We start from the raw sequence: 16,672 nt of genomic DNA on the forward strand, positions 1-16,672 counted from the left end.
TCACACTTCAGCATATTTTGTTTGCATGTAGCTGTGTAGGTGTTTTGTGTGTGTGTGTGTGTGTGTGTGTGTGTGTGTGTGTGTGTGGTTGTTGATTGGGTAAAACATTCCTTCAAGCTTTGGAAGGCATTCCTTTGTTGGTGGTGGTGGTGGTTTTGGGTCCTGTGCCTTGAACTTGGGGCTTAGGCACTACCTGTGAGCTCTTTTGCTCAAGGCTAGCGCTCTACCACTTTGAGCCACAGCACCACTTCCTGCTTTAAAAAAATTTCTTTTTATGTAGAATCTCTTTGATTTGGTGTTAGAGTCTAAGTGAATAATACAAACTTTTTAAAATTTGAGTGTAATCACATTTGGAAGACATTTTTTATTTTTGGGTCCAGTCGTGGGGCCTGAACTCTGAGCCTGGGCGCTGTACCTCAGCTCTTCAGCTCAAGGTTAGCGCTCTACCACTTGAGCCACTGCGCTACTTCTGGCTTTTTTCTTTTTGCTTTTGTGGTGCTGAGGAATCAAACCCAGGGCCTCATGCATGCAAGGCAAGCGCTCTACCACTGAGCCAACTTCCCAGCCCTGGAAGACATTGTTTTAAGGCCTTCCATGTTCTGTGTTGTTAAGAAGTCTGGTGCAATTCTATTTTCTGCTCCTTTAAAAAGTCATATTTCTTCTTCTTTTTTTTCTTTCTTTCCTTTCTTTATTTTTTATTTCCAGAAATTTTTCTCTATGTTATAATAGTTTCAGATTATGAAAGTCACTGACCTTGGTTTTCATTTGTTTCACTGGCACTTAGTGGACCTTTCCTGAGGAAAAAAAACGTATAATCATTTTGTTATTTCTCTCCTATCCTTTGTTTTCTTGACCTGCTATTGTTTGGGAGTTGGTTTTTTAGTATTTTAATGATTTTTCAAAGTGTTTAAGTTGCTTTTCTTCTGTTTTGCTCTCTTTTTTATTACTTCTTTTCCTTCTTTTTTTGCTTTTCTTTTCTTGTTCCTTCTCTTTTTGTGACACTCTCTCACTTTGGAACCCATCTTGGCCTTGAATCCACCTCTGAATTTTTTTTTTCTTACATACTTCTCTTGAGCATCATGTAAATTTCAGTTGTGTGCTGATGGCTAAGCATAGAAGCTCTGAGCTTCGCTGTGCGGTCAGTTGTCTGACTAGGTCATTTACTGAAGGGACCCTACTGTCAGAACCCCCAGATCTTTGCTCCTGAGCCTCCCCCCTCCAATATTTTACCTAGGGAGTAACTGGCTGCCAGCTTCCTTCCAGCCTGGGCTGCAAAGCTGTGCGTACAATCGTTGGTATGTGAATACTCATGTGATCTTGTTTTCAGAACAGTGTCCCCTCTGCCAGATGTCCCCATTTCAGAAACCAAAGCTGCAGTCTTCCTCCAGGCCGGAGAAAGAGTGCTCCCTATTGGTTAAGAGTAAATCTAAGGATTTGTTTCTAAGTAAAATTTCCCCCTTCCTTCTTAGAGCCCAGCTCCACAAAGAGCTGAACCTTCTGAAGAGCTTCGAGGGGGGGACTGAGGGGGAGTAAATTGGTTAGTTATCCATGTTCCTTTCCTGGCTTAGGTTTCAGCTTTCTAGGATCTGTCAAGTCACTTACCATTCTCGTGAGGGTTTGTTGTTTGTTTTGTGCCAGTCCTGAACTCAAGCCTGGACTCAAGGCTAGCAGTCTAACCACAGCTCCACTTTCAGCTTTTTTGATAGTTTAGTGGAGATCAGAGTTTCACAGACTTTCCTATCCAGTGAGCCACCAGTGCCCAGCTTGTGGATGTCTATCCTTTAGAAAAAAAATGTCTTCAGTATATTCTAGTCAGGTTTGAGAAGGGAATTCAATCAGACAAGCTTGTTCCATCTCTCATCTTTTTGGTATATCTGCTGATACTAGGGCTTGAACACAGGGCCTTGTATTCTTATTTTGGCTTTTTTGCTCTCAACTGCTTCTTCCCGACTTGAACCATCCCTCCCCCGGTGGTGGATAACTGGAGATGAGAGTCTCTCGGATTTGTCTTCCCAAGATGGCTTTGAACCGTGATCCTCAGATCGTAGCCTCCTAAGTAGCTCGCTTTACAGGCATGAGCCATCAGTCATCTTAATTCAGAACTCCATTGGAGCATTTGTTCAGTTGGGTTCTGTGACTGTGTCCTCTCTCCCATGTGATCTTGGCTCACTCTGTGCTCAGCTCAGTCCTGTCCTCTTTAGGACCTTGGGAGGTTGAAGAGCCCAGGACTTTTAAGATCTTATCTGCCTTGCTCTTTAATCTAGTCCCAGGCACTAAATACACAGTATGCATGTACTTCTCATGCTTATGTGTCCAGCCTAGCCTTTTTTCTGAAGTCAGAGTTGCTCACTCAAAGTCTTCCCTTAGATGTCTAGTGAGCACCATCTTCTTTCTTTCTTAATATGCATAAACATGTATCTTACTATATACACACATGGCTCCAATACCAGCCCCTCATCTCAGAACAGATTCTATTTCTCTCCTTGTCTATGGTTATAACTTTCTTCCAGCTCAGTGAAAATTTCTTACCATCTCAGAGTGTTGCAATCAAAAGTGATCTTACAGCCAGGCTCCTGTGGCTCGCAGCTATCATCCTAGCTACTCAGGAGGCTGAGACCTGAGGATCAAAGTTTGAAGCCAGTCCAATTAACCAGAAAAAGAAAAGCTGATGGGCTAGGAGGGTGGCTCAGTGGTAGAGAGCTTGCATGAGGCCCACATAAGCAGAAAAAGCCGGAAGTGGCGCTGTGGCTCAAGTGGTAGTGTGCTAGCCTTGAGCTGAAGAGCTGAGGGACAGAGCCCAGGCCCAGAGCTCAGGCCCCATATGGACAAAAAAATAAAGAAAGAAAGGGGAAAAAAGCTGGAAGTAGAGCTGGGGTTCAAGTGGTAGAGTATTAGCATTGAGCAAAAAGGAAAACTGAGGAATAACACTCAAGCCCTGAGTTTAAGCACCAGTACCAGAACAAAAAGGAGGCGGGAGGAGGGAGAATCTTACAGTCTGAGACTTTTAGCTTTTACAGTCTGAGGCTCTCATGTTCTAGAGAAGTTAATAATAAAGGAGGGAAGGGAGTTGCTAGAGTTTATGGTCTGAACAGAATTTCTACATTTGAGAATTGTGTAATAATTCACTCAGCATCAGAGGAACATGAATACTGATAGGCTATTATCATTCACTTTCAAATACTCCTTTTGCATAATTTCTTTTGGCAAATGTTTTAGAGACTAAAGTTTACTGGCATTGGTAACTTTATATTCCTACTTAATTCACTGAACTATCAAGATATAGTCTGTGTGTGTGTGTGTGTGTATCCCAATATTGGGGCTTGAACTCAAGCGCTAATACTCTTGTTTAGTTTTTTTTGCTAATGCTGTCTCTCTACCACTAGAACCACATCTCCACTCCAGGCATTTTGCTGGAATTGTAGATAAGAATTCCAAGTATTCCGGTCTTCCTAGAATGGCTTTGAATGCCAATCCTCAGATCTCAGCCTCCGAAGAGGCTAGGGTTCAAGCATAAGCCACCAGCACCAAGCTAAGACATATCCTATTTTCTCTGGACAAAAGGTGAAGGCTGGAGGAGCATGGCTGTCCCCTTCTTAGCTGCATTATTCTAGGCTTCTTTTGTGGCAGGTGAGGTTTCCAGCATTTGTGCCTGTATGCCACTAAAAGAAAGAAGACAATTAGCAGAGGAGTGGCCTAAGCCCAGGATGTGATCTTGATCTAGAACTGTGCTGCCTTTCTTCCTGGAGGTGGCCTCTACATTTCCTCCCTGGTATCCCATTCTCTACCAGCATCCTCTCCTCTCCTTGAAAGGATTTCCTGACCATCTGGTGTGTGACAACACTGGCCCTGTGTCCTCTCCCAGGGGCTACAAGTAGCTTTTTTGTGGTCACCTTTAGCTCAACTACTCAGGAGTTTCCCTCTTATTCTACTTGCTGGTTTTGGCTGAGACCCACAACAATGTCATTCAATGTTTGATTCATAAAAGCAGTAAATTAGACCTAACTGGGTTCTAGTGGCTCATGCTTGCTGTTACTCAGAAAACTGAGATCTCAAGATCTGAGCCCAAGTAGACAAATCAGAGAGGCCCGTATCTCCAAGTAAGCACCAAAAAGCTGAAAGTGGCGTCTCACAGACTTTCCTGCCCAGGCTGGCTCCTGAATAGCTGGGATTATAAGCATGAGCCACCATCACTGGGCTTGAAATTGTTTTAAGAAGGCAGAGAACTTGGTACTGGCACAAAAAGAGACCCGAAGACCAATGGAACAGACTAGAGGACCCAGAGATAAAACTGCATACATACAGTCAGATGATATTTGACAAAGGAGCCAAATACATACAGTGGAAGAATCATAGCCTCTTCAACTACTGGTGCTGGGAAAACTGGGCAGCCACATGCAGAAAAATAAAAGTGAACCCCAGCCTGTCACCATGCACTAACCTCAACTCAAAAATGGACAAAAGACCTTAACATCAAACCTGAATCTCTGAAACTACTGCAGGACAGAATAAGAGAGACACTTGAACTTATAGGCACAGGCAGGAATTTCCTGAACAGAATCCTAGGGTCACAACAAATTGGAGAGAGACTCGATAAATTGGACTACCTTAAAATAAAAAGTTTCTGCACAGACAAAGAAATAGTAACCAAACTAGAAAGAAAGCCAACTAATTGGAAAAAGATATTTACCAGCAATATATCAGACAAGGGTCTAATATCCATTATATACAGGGAACTCAAGAAACTAACCCCTCACACATCTAACAAACCAATCATGAAATGGGCAAGGGAACTAAAGAGAGACTTCTCAGAAGAGATTAAAATGGCAAAGAAACACATGAGGAAATGTTAATCATCCCCGGCTGAAAGAAAATGCAAATAAAAACAACCCTGAGATACCACCTTACCCCAGTCAGAATGGCCCACATCCTAAATTCAGCCAATGACAAATACTAGAGGGGATGCAGAGAAAGAGGAACCCTATTGTATTGCTGGTGGGATTGTATACTAATAGAACCACTTGGGCAGAGGTCTGGAGATACCTCAGAAAGCTAAATATAGACCTCCCCTATGACCCAGCCATACCACTCCTAGGCATCTACCCTGAGCAACACGAACCAGTATACAAGGACACATGCACTTCCATGTTTATTGCAGCACTGTTCACAATAGCCAAGATATGGAAACAAACCAGATGCCCCACTACTGATGAGTGGATCCAAAAATTGTGTTACCTATATACAATGGAATATTATGCAGCCATTAGAAAGGACAAAATAATGGCATTTGCAGGGAAATGGATGGAACTAGAGCAGATTGTTTTGAGTGAAGTAAGCCAAGAACAAAGAAACAAATGGCACATGGTCTCCGTGATATGTAGATGCTAAAGCCAAAGTGCAAGGAAATATGACAAAGTAAACAGAACTTGAGAAACAAAGGACAGCCACTCATTTTGTCATATCATTGCTAAATGACCCCATGTTCTTGACCATATATATATATATATATGTGCAATGGAGGGAAGCCAGGAGGAAACGCAGAATAAGTGGGAAACAGGATGACATACAACAAAGGGGCCCATCAGCTCCACTGGACTTAGAAGAAAAAGAACTAAGCAAACCAAAAACAGCGATGGGAAGGGAGGAATGAGAAGGAAAGAGGGAACAGCCTACACTAAGCAAAAGGAAAGAAATGTGAATATCACCTGATGTGGAAGAAATAATTGTATTGTCAAAGCTCATAGAATTCACAAACTTTATAGACTATGATAATGACAATTTGCCTTGTGAAGGTTAAAATGTGTTTGTGACTTTAACTACGTATCACTATTCTACAATACTGTGAAATATCTGAAATTTATGTAATCACCTAATCTCAATTAAAAAAAAAAAGAAAGCAAAGAAAAGTGATAGAAGCGATGGGTTAGGAGCAATGGGTGACAATGTTGTCAGATATCTTGTATTCATATACTGTTTTGTAGAATGGGAACTTCTTTGTACAACGACTTAAAAATAATAATTATATGTTTTTTAAAAAAGAAGGTAGAGAAAATGCTGGATCTGAGGAGCATGGTTCAAAGCTAGCCTAGGCAGAAACGCCTGTAAGATTCTTATCTCCAATTAACTAGTAAAAAGCTGTAAGTGAAGGCATGGTTCAAGTGGTAGGGCACTAGCCTTGAGAAAACAAAAAATCCCAAGGACAATACCCAAGCACTGGATTCAAGCCTCAGGACAGGAACAAACAAAGGAAAGAAAGAAAGAAAGGATAGAAAGAAAGAAAGGAAGGATAGAAGGAAGGAGAGAGAAAAGAAAGAAAAGAGAGAGAGAAAAGAAGGAAGGAAGGGAGGGAGGGAGAGAAGGAAGAAGGGAGAGAGGGGAGAGGGAGGGAAGGAGAAAGAGAAAGGAAGAAAGGAAGAAAAGAGAAAGAAAGAAGGGAAGAAAGGAAGAAAAAGAAACAGACAGACAGGGAGAGAAAGAAAGTAGGGAGAAAGAAAAAGGAGAATGATTAGAGGATTGAGTTTAATTGAGATATATTGTATATGTATGTGGAAATATCACAGTGAAGACCCCTTGTTCAACTAATAGGTTAATAAAAATTTTTAAAAACACATATGGCCAGACCAAAAAAGGTAGTAGAAATGGAACCCAAGTTTCCAGTGCTATGCAGGGCTTGAGTGAGGAGACACTAAAGTCTGTTGTACTTCCTGTGGAAAGCACTTGTTTGCATAGTTTCTCCCTGTCAAAAGATATGTTAGACTGGGTTCTGGTGTCTTACACCTGTAATCCTAGCTATTCCTGAGGCTGATATCTGAGGATCGTGGTTTGAAGTCAGCCAGGGCAGGAAAGCCTGATTAACCACCAGAAATCTGGAAATGGATCTGTGGCTCAGAGTGGTAGGGTGCTAGTCTTGAGCAAAAGAGCTCAGGAGCAGTGCCCAGATCCATGACCAACAAATAAAAAAGCAAAGACATGTCCTCAGAACCCAGCCATATGCTGGTCATGCATTCTTAACACTTTGGAATGATTCTGTTACCTTGGATTTTTTTTATTGTTATTATTACCAAAGCCTATCTTAGTTTATTTTTTCTCGTCTTGAGCTAACTTCCATGACTGCACTAATGTGTGTGTGTGTGTTTCTCTTTATTTTTCTAGGGTACCAGAAAATCTTGTGAGGAGTATAACTTGGCAGACACTGCAAGCTGTCAATTTTTGCCACAAACACAATGTAAGTTTCCTGATCTCCCTTGAAAAATCAGATGCCTCTCTTTAAGCTAGGTGGAGCCTGGTACAAAGTTTATATCCGATTTTTGTAGATAGAATTGTTTACTCCAAGTTTCACAAGCCCAGGTTGGTAGAAGAGGCTAAAAATAAAAATGCTAATTGAGATATGCCTTTTTGCTTAGGCTCTACAAAACCCAGGCACAACTGGGCTGGCAGAGGTACAGCATACTTGTTGCATGGTAGCTTGAGTTTTCAGATGCTGCAAGCCTGCTGCTCCCTCCAATACAGTACTGCCTTCGTTACACACAGAGAGCAGGGATCAGCGGTAGAGAGCCTGCCCTGCATACACAGGGCCCTGGCTTCAGTCCACAGCAGAGGAAGACAAAGAAGAAAAGAAGTTCTGGATGCTGAAGTTTCCATAAGTGCACTTTAGCTGCAATCTTGTTATTCTACCACCTGCTAGCTCCTATGGGGTTGAACTTGTAGAGCTAAATCCTGTTCCTGGCCTGTCTGTCCCAAATGCTTTTTTTTTTTTTTTCAAGAAAGAAGGAAAAAAATATGAGAGCATTCAGCCCATCTCCTGACTGAGTCATCATTAGCTGAAGGCTAGACTCCTGGTCAGGTGGGAGGGGAGCTCAGAGGAGGAGCATGCATATTTAGTATGCATGAGTGCTGGATTCTAAAAGTTACCATTGTACATCAGAAAGTGTGGGCACTTTCCCTTGTTAGTCATTTGAGTGATGTTAGCACTATTCTGCCAGCAGGTTTTAGGAGAAAGGGAGACAAAGGCCTGGTGTGGGGGAGATCTGAGAACAGAAGACAAATGTAATGCATACCACGGCTCTCTGGAGAGCCCCAGATGCTGTTTAGGCTGCACATTATCAGTGGGGGAGGGTACCGAAACATAGAAAGAATTCCCAGAACAGAATGGGAGCACATTCTTGGTTACAAGTCTTCTGATCATATGTCATCATGATATCCGTGATGTGCCCATTTATAGCAATGTTGTGAAGCCTCTGGGGAATGAATTCGAGCCCTCAGGATCATTCATTCCTGATAGCCAGAGAGATTTCAATTACATTATTTTTTTTTAATGCCTCCCCTCAAGTTTTACAGAATAATAAATACCCATGAGGGAAGAATTAGTGAGATTTATCTCTCAACTTAAAGATGCCTTTGGAGTGAAAACTGGTTAGGCCCAAGAAGACCTCCTTCTTCTTTCCAGATTGTAAAAAGTCAAGCCCAGAGTGTCAGGCTGCAGGCCAACAGCGATTCAGATTGGAGAAAACCCAACATTTCCCTGAAGTGGAAAACAACTGAGAGAGGAGAAGATCATGGGAATTCAGCATAGTATTTTGATCTGGAATTTTTTTTTTCCATGTTGTTGTTAGTGAAGTTGTTGTTTGGATTTTTTTGCCAAGGACATGGTCATTTGATTTTTTTTTTAAGTCAAGCATTCTTTCTCTCCAATTTTGCCCTGTGAAGGAATGTAGCCTGTGTTCTGAAAACCAGGTGATTTGAGTCTAAATTATGGAGTTGAGTCACATCCCCTAGGGCTGGATGTGGTGCCAAGAGTATTTGATGTGTGTGGGACAGCGCTGACATCTAGTGACTCTCCCAAGAGGGTGAGGCTGCTGTGGCTCTTGTTTATCTTGTCAGGACAAATGGCAGCTGGGAGGCAGATCTCTAGGCTAGCTGCTGCAGCCCGCCCTTCAGCTTATCTCAGCAGGCTCTGGGCTTGTCCTGTTTACCAGGCCAACTGATCTCAGCCACTCAGCTGTGAATTTTGCTTACGCACCAACTTTCCAGGGGGAAAGAAATGGCTGTTTATCTGAAATTCAAATCTGAGTGTCTTGTATTTTTATTCACTGCCTAGTGCCCCTATTTTCATTTTGCTGTTTATCCTACTGGTCCTTCTGGGTTCTTCAAGAATTTGAGGGTTGGGCTGGGAATGTGGCTTAGGGGTAGAGTGCTTGCCTAGCATGCATGAAGTCCTGGGTTTGTTTTCTCAGTACCATATAAACAGAAAAGGCCAGAAGTGGAGCTGTGGCTCAAGCCTTGAGCAAAAGAAGCTCAAGGCCCTGAGTTCAAGCCCAGGACTGGCAAAAAAAAAAAAAAAAAAATGAGGGTAAAAAGGTGAGATGCATTGTACTCATCTGACAAGTTGTATTGAAACCCCTTTTTACAACTACTCAAAGACTTTTTTTAAATATTTGTTAAAAAAAGAATTTGGAAAAAAAGAATTTGAGGGACGATTCAGACTATAGAATGGAATTTGATATATTTGAGGCTGCTGTTTCGTCTTACTCAACAAGACAATGAGAAAGTCGAGTGATTGTTCAATTATGCAATATTTACTAAATATTCATGTGTTTTAGGGCTGGAGGTGTGGCTCAGCAGTATGGCAGCCGCTGAGCACTACCCCAGTACTAGAAAAAAAAAGTTGTATTTATGCCATATAGCATAATTACTTTTTCACAATGTTTTTGTTACTAGTGCATACACAGAGACGTGAAGCCCGAAAATATCCTCATCACAAAACATTCTGTGATTAAACTCTGTGATTTTGGATTTGCTCGGCTTCTGAGTGAGTACTGAAGTTTTCTTTAGTTAAGTGGAAAGGACAGAAATGTTCTTGATGGGATGAAGGATCTAGATGCTACCAAAAACTAACTATTGTATCCTTATATTTAGGTTGAAAGCTTGCTATGAATTATAATTCTCTAGTTACAGGATTGTGTGATATAGTTATAACATAACATAAATACAGTGGTTTAATGTGTGTGCAATATATAAATTATATAATAATGAAGTAGTTATTAAAAGTATGCTAGTCTCCTGGTTGGATTCTCTCTCTCTCTCTCTCCCCCTATTTTTCCCCTCTATAATAATACTTCTCAGAAGTGCTATTTGGGGCTGGAAGTGGTGGTCAGTGGTACGATGCCTACCTAGCAAACTCAGAGGTCCTGACTTCAAACCTCACTACTGTTTCTTTACCTCTCCCCTTCCCCCCCAAAAAAATTAGAATGATTTGAAACCTTAGCTGCAGATTCAGATCATCTGCAGAATGTGACAAATTATGCTGTAGCCCAAAGCCTTCCCCAAGAAGACTCTGATTTAATTGGTTTGGTATGTGGCCTGAACACTAGTAATTCTTTATCTTTTTCTTTCTTTTTTTTTTTTTTGTCTGTCATGGGCCTGGGTGCTGTCCCTGAGCTCTTCAGCTCAAGGTGAAGGCTCTACCACTTGAGCCACAGCACCACTTCCAGTTTGTTGTTTAATCAGTCGTGGGGCTTGAACTCTGGGCCTGGGTGCTGTCCCTGCGCTCTTCAGCTCAAGGCGAGTACTCTACCACTTGCGCCACAGCGCCACTTCCAGTTTTCTAGTGGTTTATTGGAGATAAGAGTCTCACAGACTTTCCTGCCTGGGCTGGCTTTGAACCTCGATCCTCAGATCTCAGTCTTTTGAGTAGCTAGGATTACAGGAGTAAGCCACTGGCACCCTGCATCACTTCCAGTTTTATGGTGATTAATTGGAGATTACAGGCATGAGCCACTGACGCCCGGCACCAGTAATTCTTTATGTGCTATAATCCAAGTGATTTGGGTGTACAATCCAGCATTGAGAACAGTGATTTCAAAGAACCACAGGCTTGGGTATGATCTTGATTCTATAAGTGTTTCCTTCCTAGTTTTGATTGCAGGATTCCATTGTTCTGTCTTCCATGTTCCATCCCTGGCCAGCGGGACCAAGTGACTACTACACAGACTATGTGGCTACCAGGTGGTACCGCTCCCCTGAACTGCTGGTGGGGGACACACAGTATGGCCCCCCAGTAGACGTTTGGGCAATTGGCTGTGTCTTTGCTGAGCTAATGTCAGGAGTGCCTCTGTGGCCTGGAAAGTCCGACATGGATCAGCTCTATCTGATTAGGAAAACCTTGGGTAAGTGTGGTTTTTGTCCCACCTCTGGGACAAAGAGCCAAGTTCCCAGCTTATCTGATGTCCTTAGTGTTCCAGAAAGGGCATCTTGGAAACCTCAAAGATATCCACATTTGTTTAATTCTTTAATTTTTTGGTGGGGGGGTCTGGTCATGGGGCCTGAACTCTGGGCCTGGGTGCTGTCCCTCAGCTCTTCAGCTCAAGGCTAGCGCTCTACCACTTGAGTCATAGCGCCACTTCCGGCTTTTTTATTTTCTGCTTATGTGGTGCTGAGGAATCGAACCTAGGGCCTCATACATGCAAGGCAAGCGCTTTACCACTGAGCCACCTTCCCAGCCTGATACCCACATTTGTTTCGGTAAAAATAATGAACAATCACTGAACATTTTCTAAATGCCTAGATGACATGATTTGCTCTTAAGCATAGTTTGCATTAACTTAATTTCCATGTAGAAATTTACATTTCTAAAAAGCCTAGCAGTTGGGAGAACACTTTCACAGTTTAAGTTCATATCCAAAATGCTTGGGACCTGAAGTGTTTCAGATTCTGGAATCTTTATATATCCTTAATGAGATATCTTAGGACTGGGACTCAAGTCTAAATGTGACAGGAGAATGGATCATGAGGTTCTTCTGCTTCCCAATCGCCCAGAAAAATCACAAGTTCTTGAGATCCACTCATGTAAAGCATTTCAGGGTGTCTCACACAAAGGGAAGGTTTTTTTCAGCTCAAGTCGAGTGCTCTACCACTTGAGCCACAGCACCACTTCCAGTTTTCTGGTGGTTAATTGGAAATAAGAGTTGCACAGACATTGCTTTCCTGGGCTGGCTTTGAACTGTGATCCTCAGATCTCAGCCTTGTGAGCCACCAGTGCCCAGCCAAAGGAAAGTTTTATAAGATGAAAACTTTAGCAAGGATTTATTTTAGTATAACAGGTTTTAAGTAGGGAGAAATGGAGACATTTTCTTCTCCCCATGCAGGAATGGGAGTTAAAGATTCAAGCAATGGTTAGCAGGGCTTAGCTGGTAAAGCTCTAGCCAGTGAGTGAAAGTATTAGGTACTATGTTCAAATCATAGTCTTGGACCAAAAGAAAAGATTCAAAATAGCAGTTCCTAGCTGCAGCTTTTATACTTTTTGAGCTGGGCAAGTATATGTGGGTATTTCAGTCTAGCAACTCCTAATCCTTGAAAATGGTTCTGAGTAGGTAAGCTATCTAAGTGGGGCTCACTCAAAACTCAGGTAACGTTTAAGGTTTTCTTTGTCCAAACAAGTCTGTGTGTGTGTGTGTGTGTGTGTGTGTGTGTGTGTGTCTTGGTTGTGGGGCTTGAACTTGGGGCCTGGGAACTGTCCTTGAGCTCTTTTGCTCAAGGCTAGTACTCTACCACTTTGAGACAGTGCCACTTCCAGTTTTCTGGTGGTTAATTGTAGGTAAGAGTCTCATGGATTTTTCTGGGTTCAAAGCCTGGGTTGGCTTTGAACCACAATCCTCAGCTCAGTCTCCTGAGTAGCTAGGATTACAGGTGTGAGCCACCAGCACCTGGCACACCTTGCATTCTTTCTGTCTACTCCTTTATAGAGTCCCAGATTTTTACCATTTTGAAGGAGATGGCAGATTTAGACAGCCCCTTCTGGGTCACCTAATCTTCTTTTGCTTTAGCATCTAGAAGTAGGTGTGATGGGAGGGGTGCTTCACTGCTTTTTCAGCGTATTTCCTGGTTTTATTTTCTGAGCCTTTGGATGTTTGCTGAAAGGAATGTAATTTGCTTGTCTTCTCATCTGTCTGTCATGCCTCATGAGCACAGAATACTTTTTTTTTTTTTTTTTGTCAGTCATGCATCTTGAACTCTGGGCCTGGGTGCTGTCCCTGAGCTCTTCAGCTCAAGGCTAGTGCTCTACCCGTTCAGCCTCAGCACCACTTCTGGTTTTCTGGTGGTTAATTGGAGATAAGAGTTTCATGGACTTTCTTGCCCTTGATGGCTTTGAACCACGATCCTCAGATCTCAGCCTCCTGAGTAGTTAGGATTACAGGCATGAGCAACTGGCACATAGCTCACAGAATACTTTTATATCCACCTCAAACCTTATCTTAAAGGTAATTACATACAATATTGTTAATGTGTCTATGTTTTTATTGTAGCCCATCATGTAAGGTCACGTGGTATTTGCTACTTGTGGTGTCACATTGGCACTCAAAAAGTTTTAGGTTTTGGGACACTTTGGATTTCAGAATTTTTGGATTAGGGATATTCAACCTATATTCTGTTGTTGTCATTTCATTTGTATGTTCTTAACCCCAGTTTACCTAATTACTTTGGATCATCCTGACTCTATGGAAGATGCTGGACTGAGCCCAGAGCCTTGTGCATGCTAGGCAAGAACACTGCCAATGCACTGAGCTATGTCCCTACTCCGGATTTTGAGAGAGACAATATAGCACAGGCCGGCCTTCAACCCTCTTCCTGCCTCTGCATTACAATGTCCAGCTTGCCTTGTATTTGTTGTTGTTGTTGTTTCTCGAAGGTTCCTAAAGGTGAGATCTTGTCTTATATTTCAATTTATCCTTTACCAGTGTCTGAATATTGCAGACATCTTGTAGTCCAGGCAGAAGGCACTTAGCCTTCCGTTATTCCTCCAGTGATTTTAGAACCCTACAGTTGTGATGAAAAAAGGTTGTTAGGGTACTGAAAATTACTTATCATGCTAATGTTCACTGGGGTCTGGGACAAGGAATCAGTGGCTACCGTGTGTGTGTGTGTGTGTGTGTGTGTGTGTGTGTGTGTGCATGCTGGTTCTTGCCTTTGAACTTGGGACCTGTGAACTTTATCCTTGAGCTAGTGTGTTCAAGGGGCCAGTGCCACAGCTCCACCTCTGGCTTTTTGCTGGTTAAATGGAGGTATGGATCTCATGGACTTTCCTGAGCAGGATAGCTTCAAAACATGATCCTTAGATCTCAGCCTCCTGAGTAGCTAACGCTGATCCCTTGCTTAAAGGCTACCTGATCACTTAAAATGGGATGAGGTTCCTGGATGTGTGCGAGTTCAGTAAAATTCAGCAATGTGATACTCTAGCATAGGAACTCTAGCCTCGTTCATTTGGTAGCATGTGCAGGGCTCTGTCTGGAGGCTCTTCATTTCCACTGCACCCTGCCAAACGCCTCCCAGAGCCCAGCAAGGCCTCCCAGAGTACCTCCATACAAACAAAATTCCTGTAATATCCCTAGAATTTTACATGAGAGGGATTTTGGTTCATGTGGCTGCAATGTGTGCAGACTGAGCTTCACAAAGGCTCCTGGAATCTAGAAATGCTCCTTTTGATTGAATGCTTCTGATAAATCTTCTAAACAGTAGATGAAATGTATTTCCAACAGATTACTAATTGGTGAAAGAAGAAGAAACCATGGTTCCTTTTGGAATGTAGTCCTTCTATCTGAAAAATCTTCCATAATCTTCTATGTTCCTTTCTTTCTTCCTTCCTTGTCTTCCCTGTCTCTTTAAAATATTTATTGAGAGTTTGCTGCTGTATGTCAGGAATTGTTCTAATGGCTAGATATGTACATTTTTGTCAGAATTCAATTAATATAATTTCAACTTGTACTTGTTACACTTGGGGTTTGTTTTTTTTTGGGGGGGGTCCGGTCATGGGGCCTAAACTCTGGGCCTGGGCGCTGTCCCTCAGCTTTTTAGCTCAAGGCTAGCTTTTTTTTTTCCTGCTTATGTGGTGGTGAGGAATCAAACCCAGGGCCTCATGCATGCAAGGCAAACGCTCTACCACTGAGCCACCTTCTCAGCCCCACACTTGTTATTTTTTAAGACATTATTTGCATATATTGTTTGAATTGCTTGATTTGGGTTCCTCAAATACATGGTAAACCTTTGAGAGCAAGAGTATTGCAGCCTTAACCAGGCGCTGGTGGCTCACGCCTGTAATTCTGGTTCAAAGCCAGCCCGGGCAGGAAAGTCCGTGAGACTCTTATCTCCGATAAACCACTAGAAAACCGGAAGTGGCGTTATGGCTCAAGCAGTGGAGCACTTACATTGAGCTGAAGAGTGCAGGGACAGCGCCCAAGCCCAGAGTTCAAACCCCATGACCAACCAAAAAAATAAAAAATAAAAGAGTATTGCAGCCTTGTGTTTCTGTAGCTTACCACCTCTGGGCCTGACTTGGTGTACTGTCTGTTGTAGAGCTCAATACTCAATGCTTCTCTTGATTGGGAGAAAAATAAAACCACCCTGCATCTTTTGGTGGTATAGATACACACATAGATTCCATAAAAGGGACCATAGTTTGCTGTTTGTTAACAAGTCTTACCTCTATCTTTCTTCTTGTTTTAAAGGGGATCTCATTCCCAGGCACCAACAAGTATTTAGCACGAATCAGTATTTCAGTGGAGTGGAAATCCCAGACCCTGAAGACATGGTAAGTGACCAATTTAGAGAGAAGGCTGGCTAGGTTTTGCTAGTAACTTATCTGGGCTCCATGGCTCACTCTGCCTTGGAAGTTTTGAAAAGGAAAAGTAGAGTAAATTTGGCTAACAAGCTCTTAGTCTCAATGCTGATTTAATGTTGAAACAGTTTGCCAACCAGGGAATTTCTTTCCCTGGTTGGACCTGTCATTTATCATTGTTATCAATTGATTCTGGGTAGCTCAGGATCCGTGTGTATGTATCTGTGTCTGTGTGTCTGTGTATACACAGGAGGCTGTGTTATTCAAGAGGCTGAGATTTGAGGATCATGTTTTAAAGCTAGCCTGGGCAGGAAAGGCCATGACATTATCTCCAATTAACCACCAGAAAACTAGAAGTGGCACTATGGCTAAAATGGTAGAATGCTATCCTTGAGCAAAAGAGCTCAGGAACAATGCCCAGGCCCTGAGTTCAAGACCCACGATGGACAAATACAAAACAAAACAAAACAGTATATAAACCAAACAGTATATAATCTGATATAATTCAAGTAAACATTTAACAAAATATATAATGTATATATACAAATTATATCATAAGTATAAAATAATACAAATAAACCTCTGGAAAGTCATGCAAAAAGATTTATATTTGTTAAATAAATGCCCATGTTTATATACCAAAATATTAACAGTATTTCTTTGTAATGATATTTCGAGGTTAACTTTTTTTATTCTTTTGTTTTGTTTTGTTTTTTACCGGTTGTGGGGCCTGAACTCTGGGCCTGGGCGCTGTCCCTCAGCTCTTCAGCTCAAGGCTAGCACTACCACTTGAGCCACAGTGCCACTTCCAGCTTTTTTTTTTTTCTGCTATGTGGTGCTGAGGAATCGAACCCAGGGCCTCATGCATGCAAGGCAAGCGCTCTACCACTGAGCCACCTTCCCAGCCCCAACTTTATTTTATTCTTTATGGGTTTTAGAGGGGAGAAGGCATTAGTGAGGTTTTGGACTCAAGGCCTCATGCTTACTAGGCAGGTGCTCACCCTCTTGAACCATGCCCCAGCCCTTTTTTTTCCTTTCTTTGCTTTTAGTTATTTTTCAGGTAGGGTT

At 42.3% G+C, this 16,672-nt stretch overlaps 1 protein-coding gene across 3 annotated transcripts in view; it reads left to right on the plus strand.

Annotated features, from left to right (window-relative positions):
- The window catches only part of Cdkl1 (cyclin-dependent kinase-like 1 (CDC2-related kinase)), a 56,470-nt gene that overhangs the window by 34,326 nt on the left and 5,472 nt on the right, over positions 1–16,672 (plus strand). For all 3 annotated transcript variants that reach the window (XM_013012297.1, XM_013012298.1, XM_013012296.1), the window contains exons 4-7: positions 7,150–7,222; positions 9,715–9,805; positions 10,962–11,162; positions 15,495–15,577. In XM_013012297.1, coding sequence (XP_012867751.1) covers positions 7,150–7,222; positions 9,715–9,805; positions 10,962–11,162; positions 15,495–15,577 — 448 coding nt within the window. The remainder of the gene's footprint in view (positions 1–7,149; positions 7,223–9,714; positions 9,806–10,961; positions 11,163–15,494; positions 15,578–16,672) is intronic.

Source organism: Dipodomys ordii, unplaced genomic scaffold (assembly GCF_000151885.1).
Source record: "Dipodomys ordii isolate 6190 unplaced genomic scaffold, Dord_2.0 Scaffold16, whole genome shotgun sequence".
Lineage (NCBI taxonomy): Eukaryota > Metazoa > Chordata > Mammalia > Rodentia > Heteromyidae > Dipodomys > Dipodomys ordii.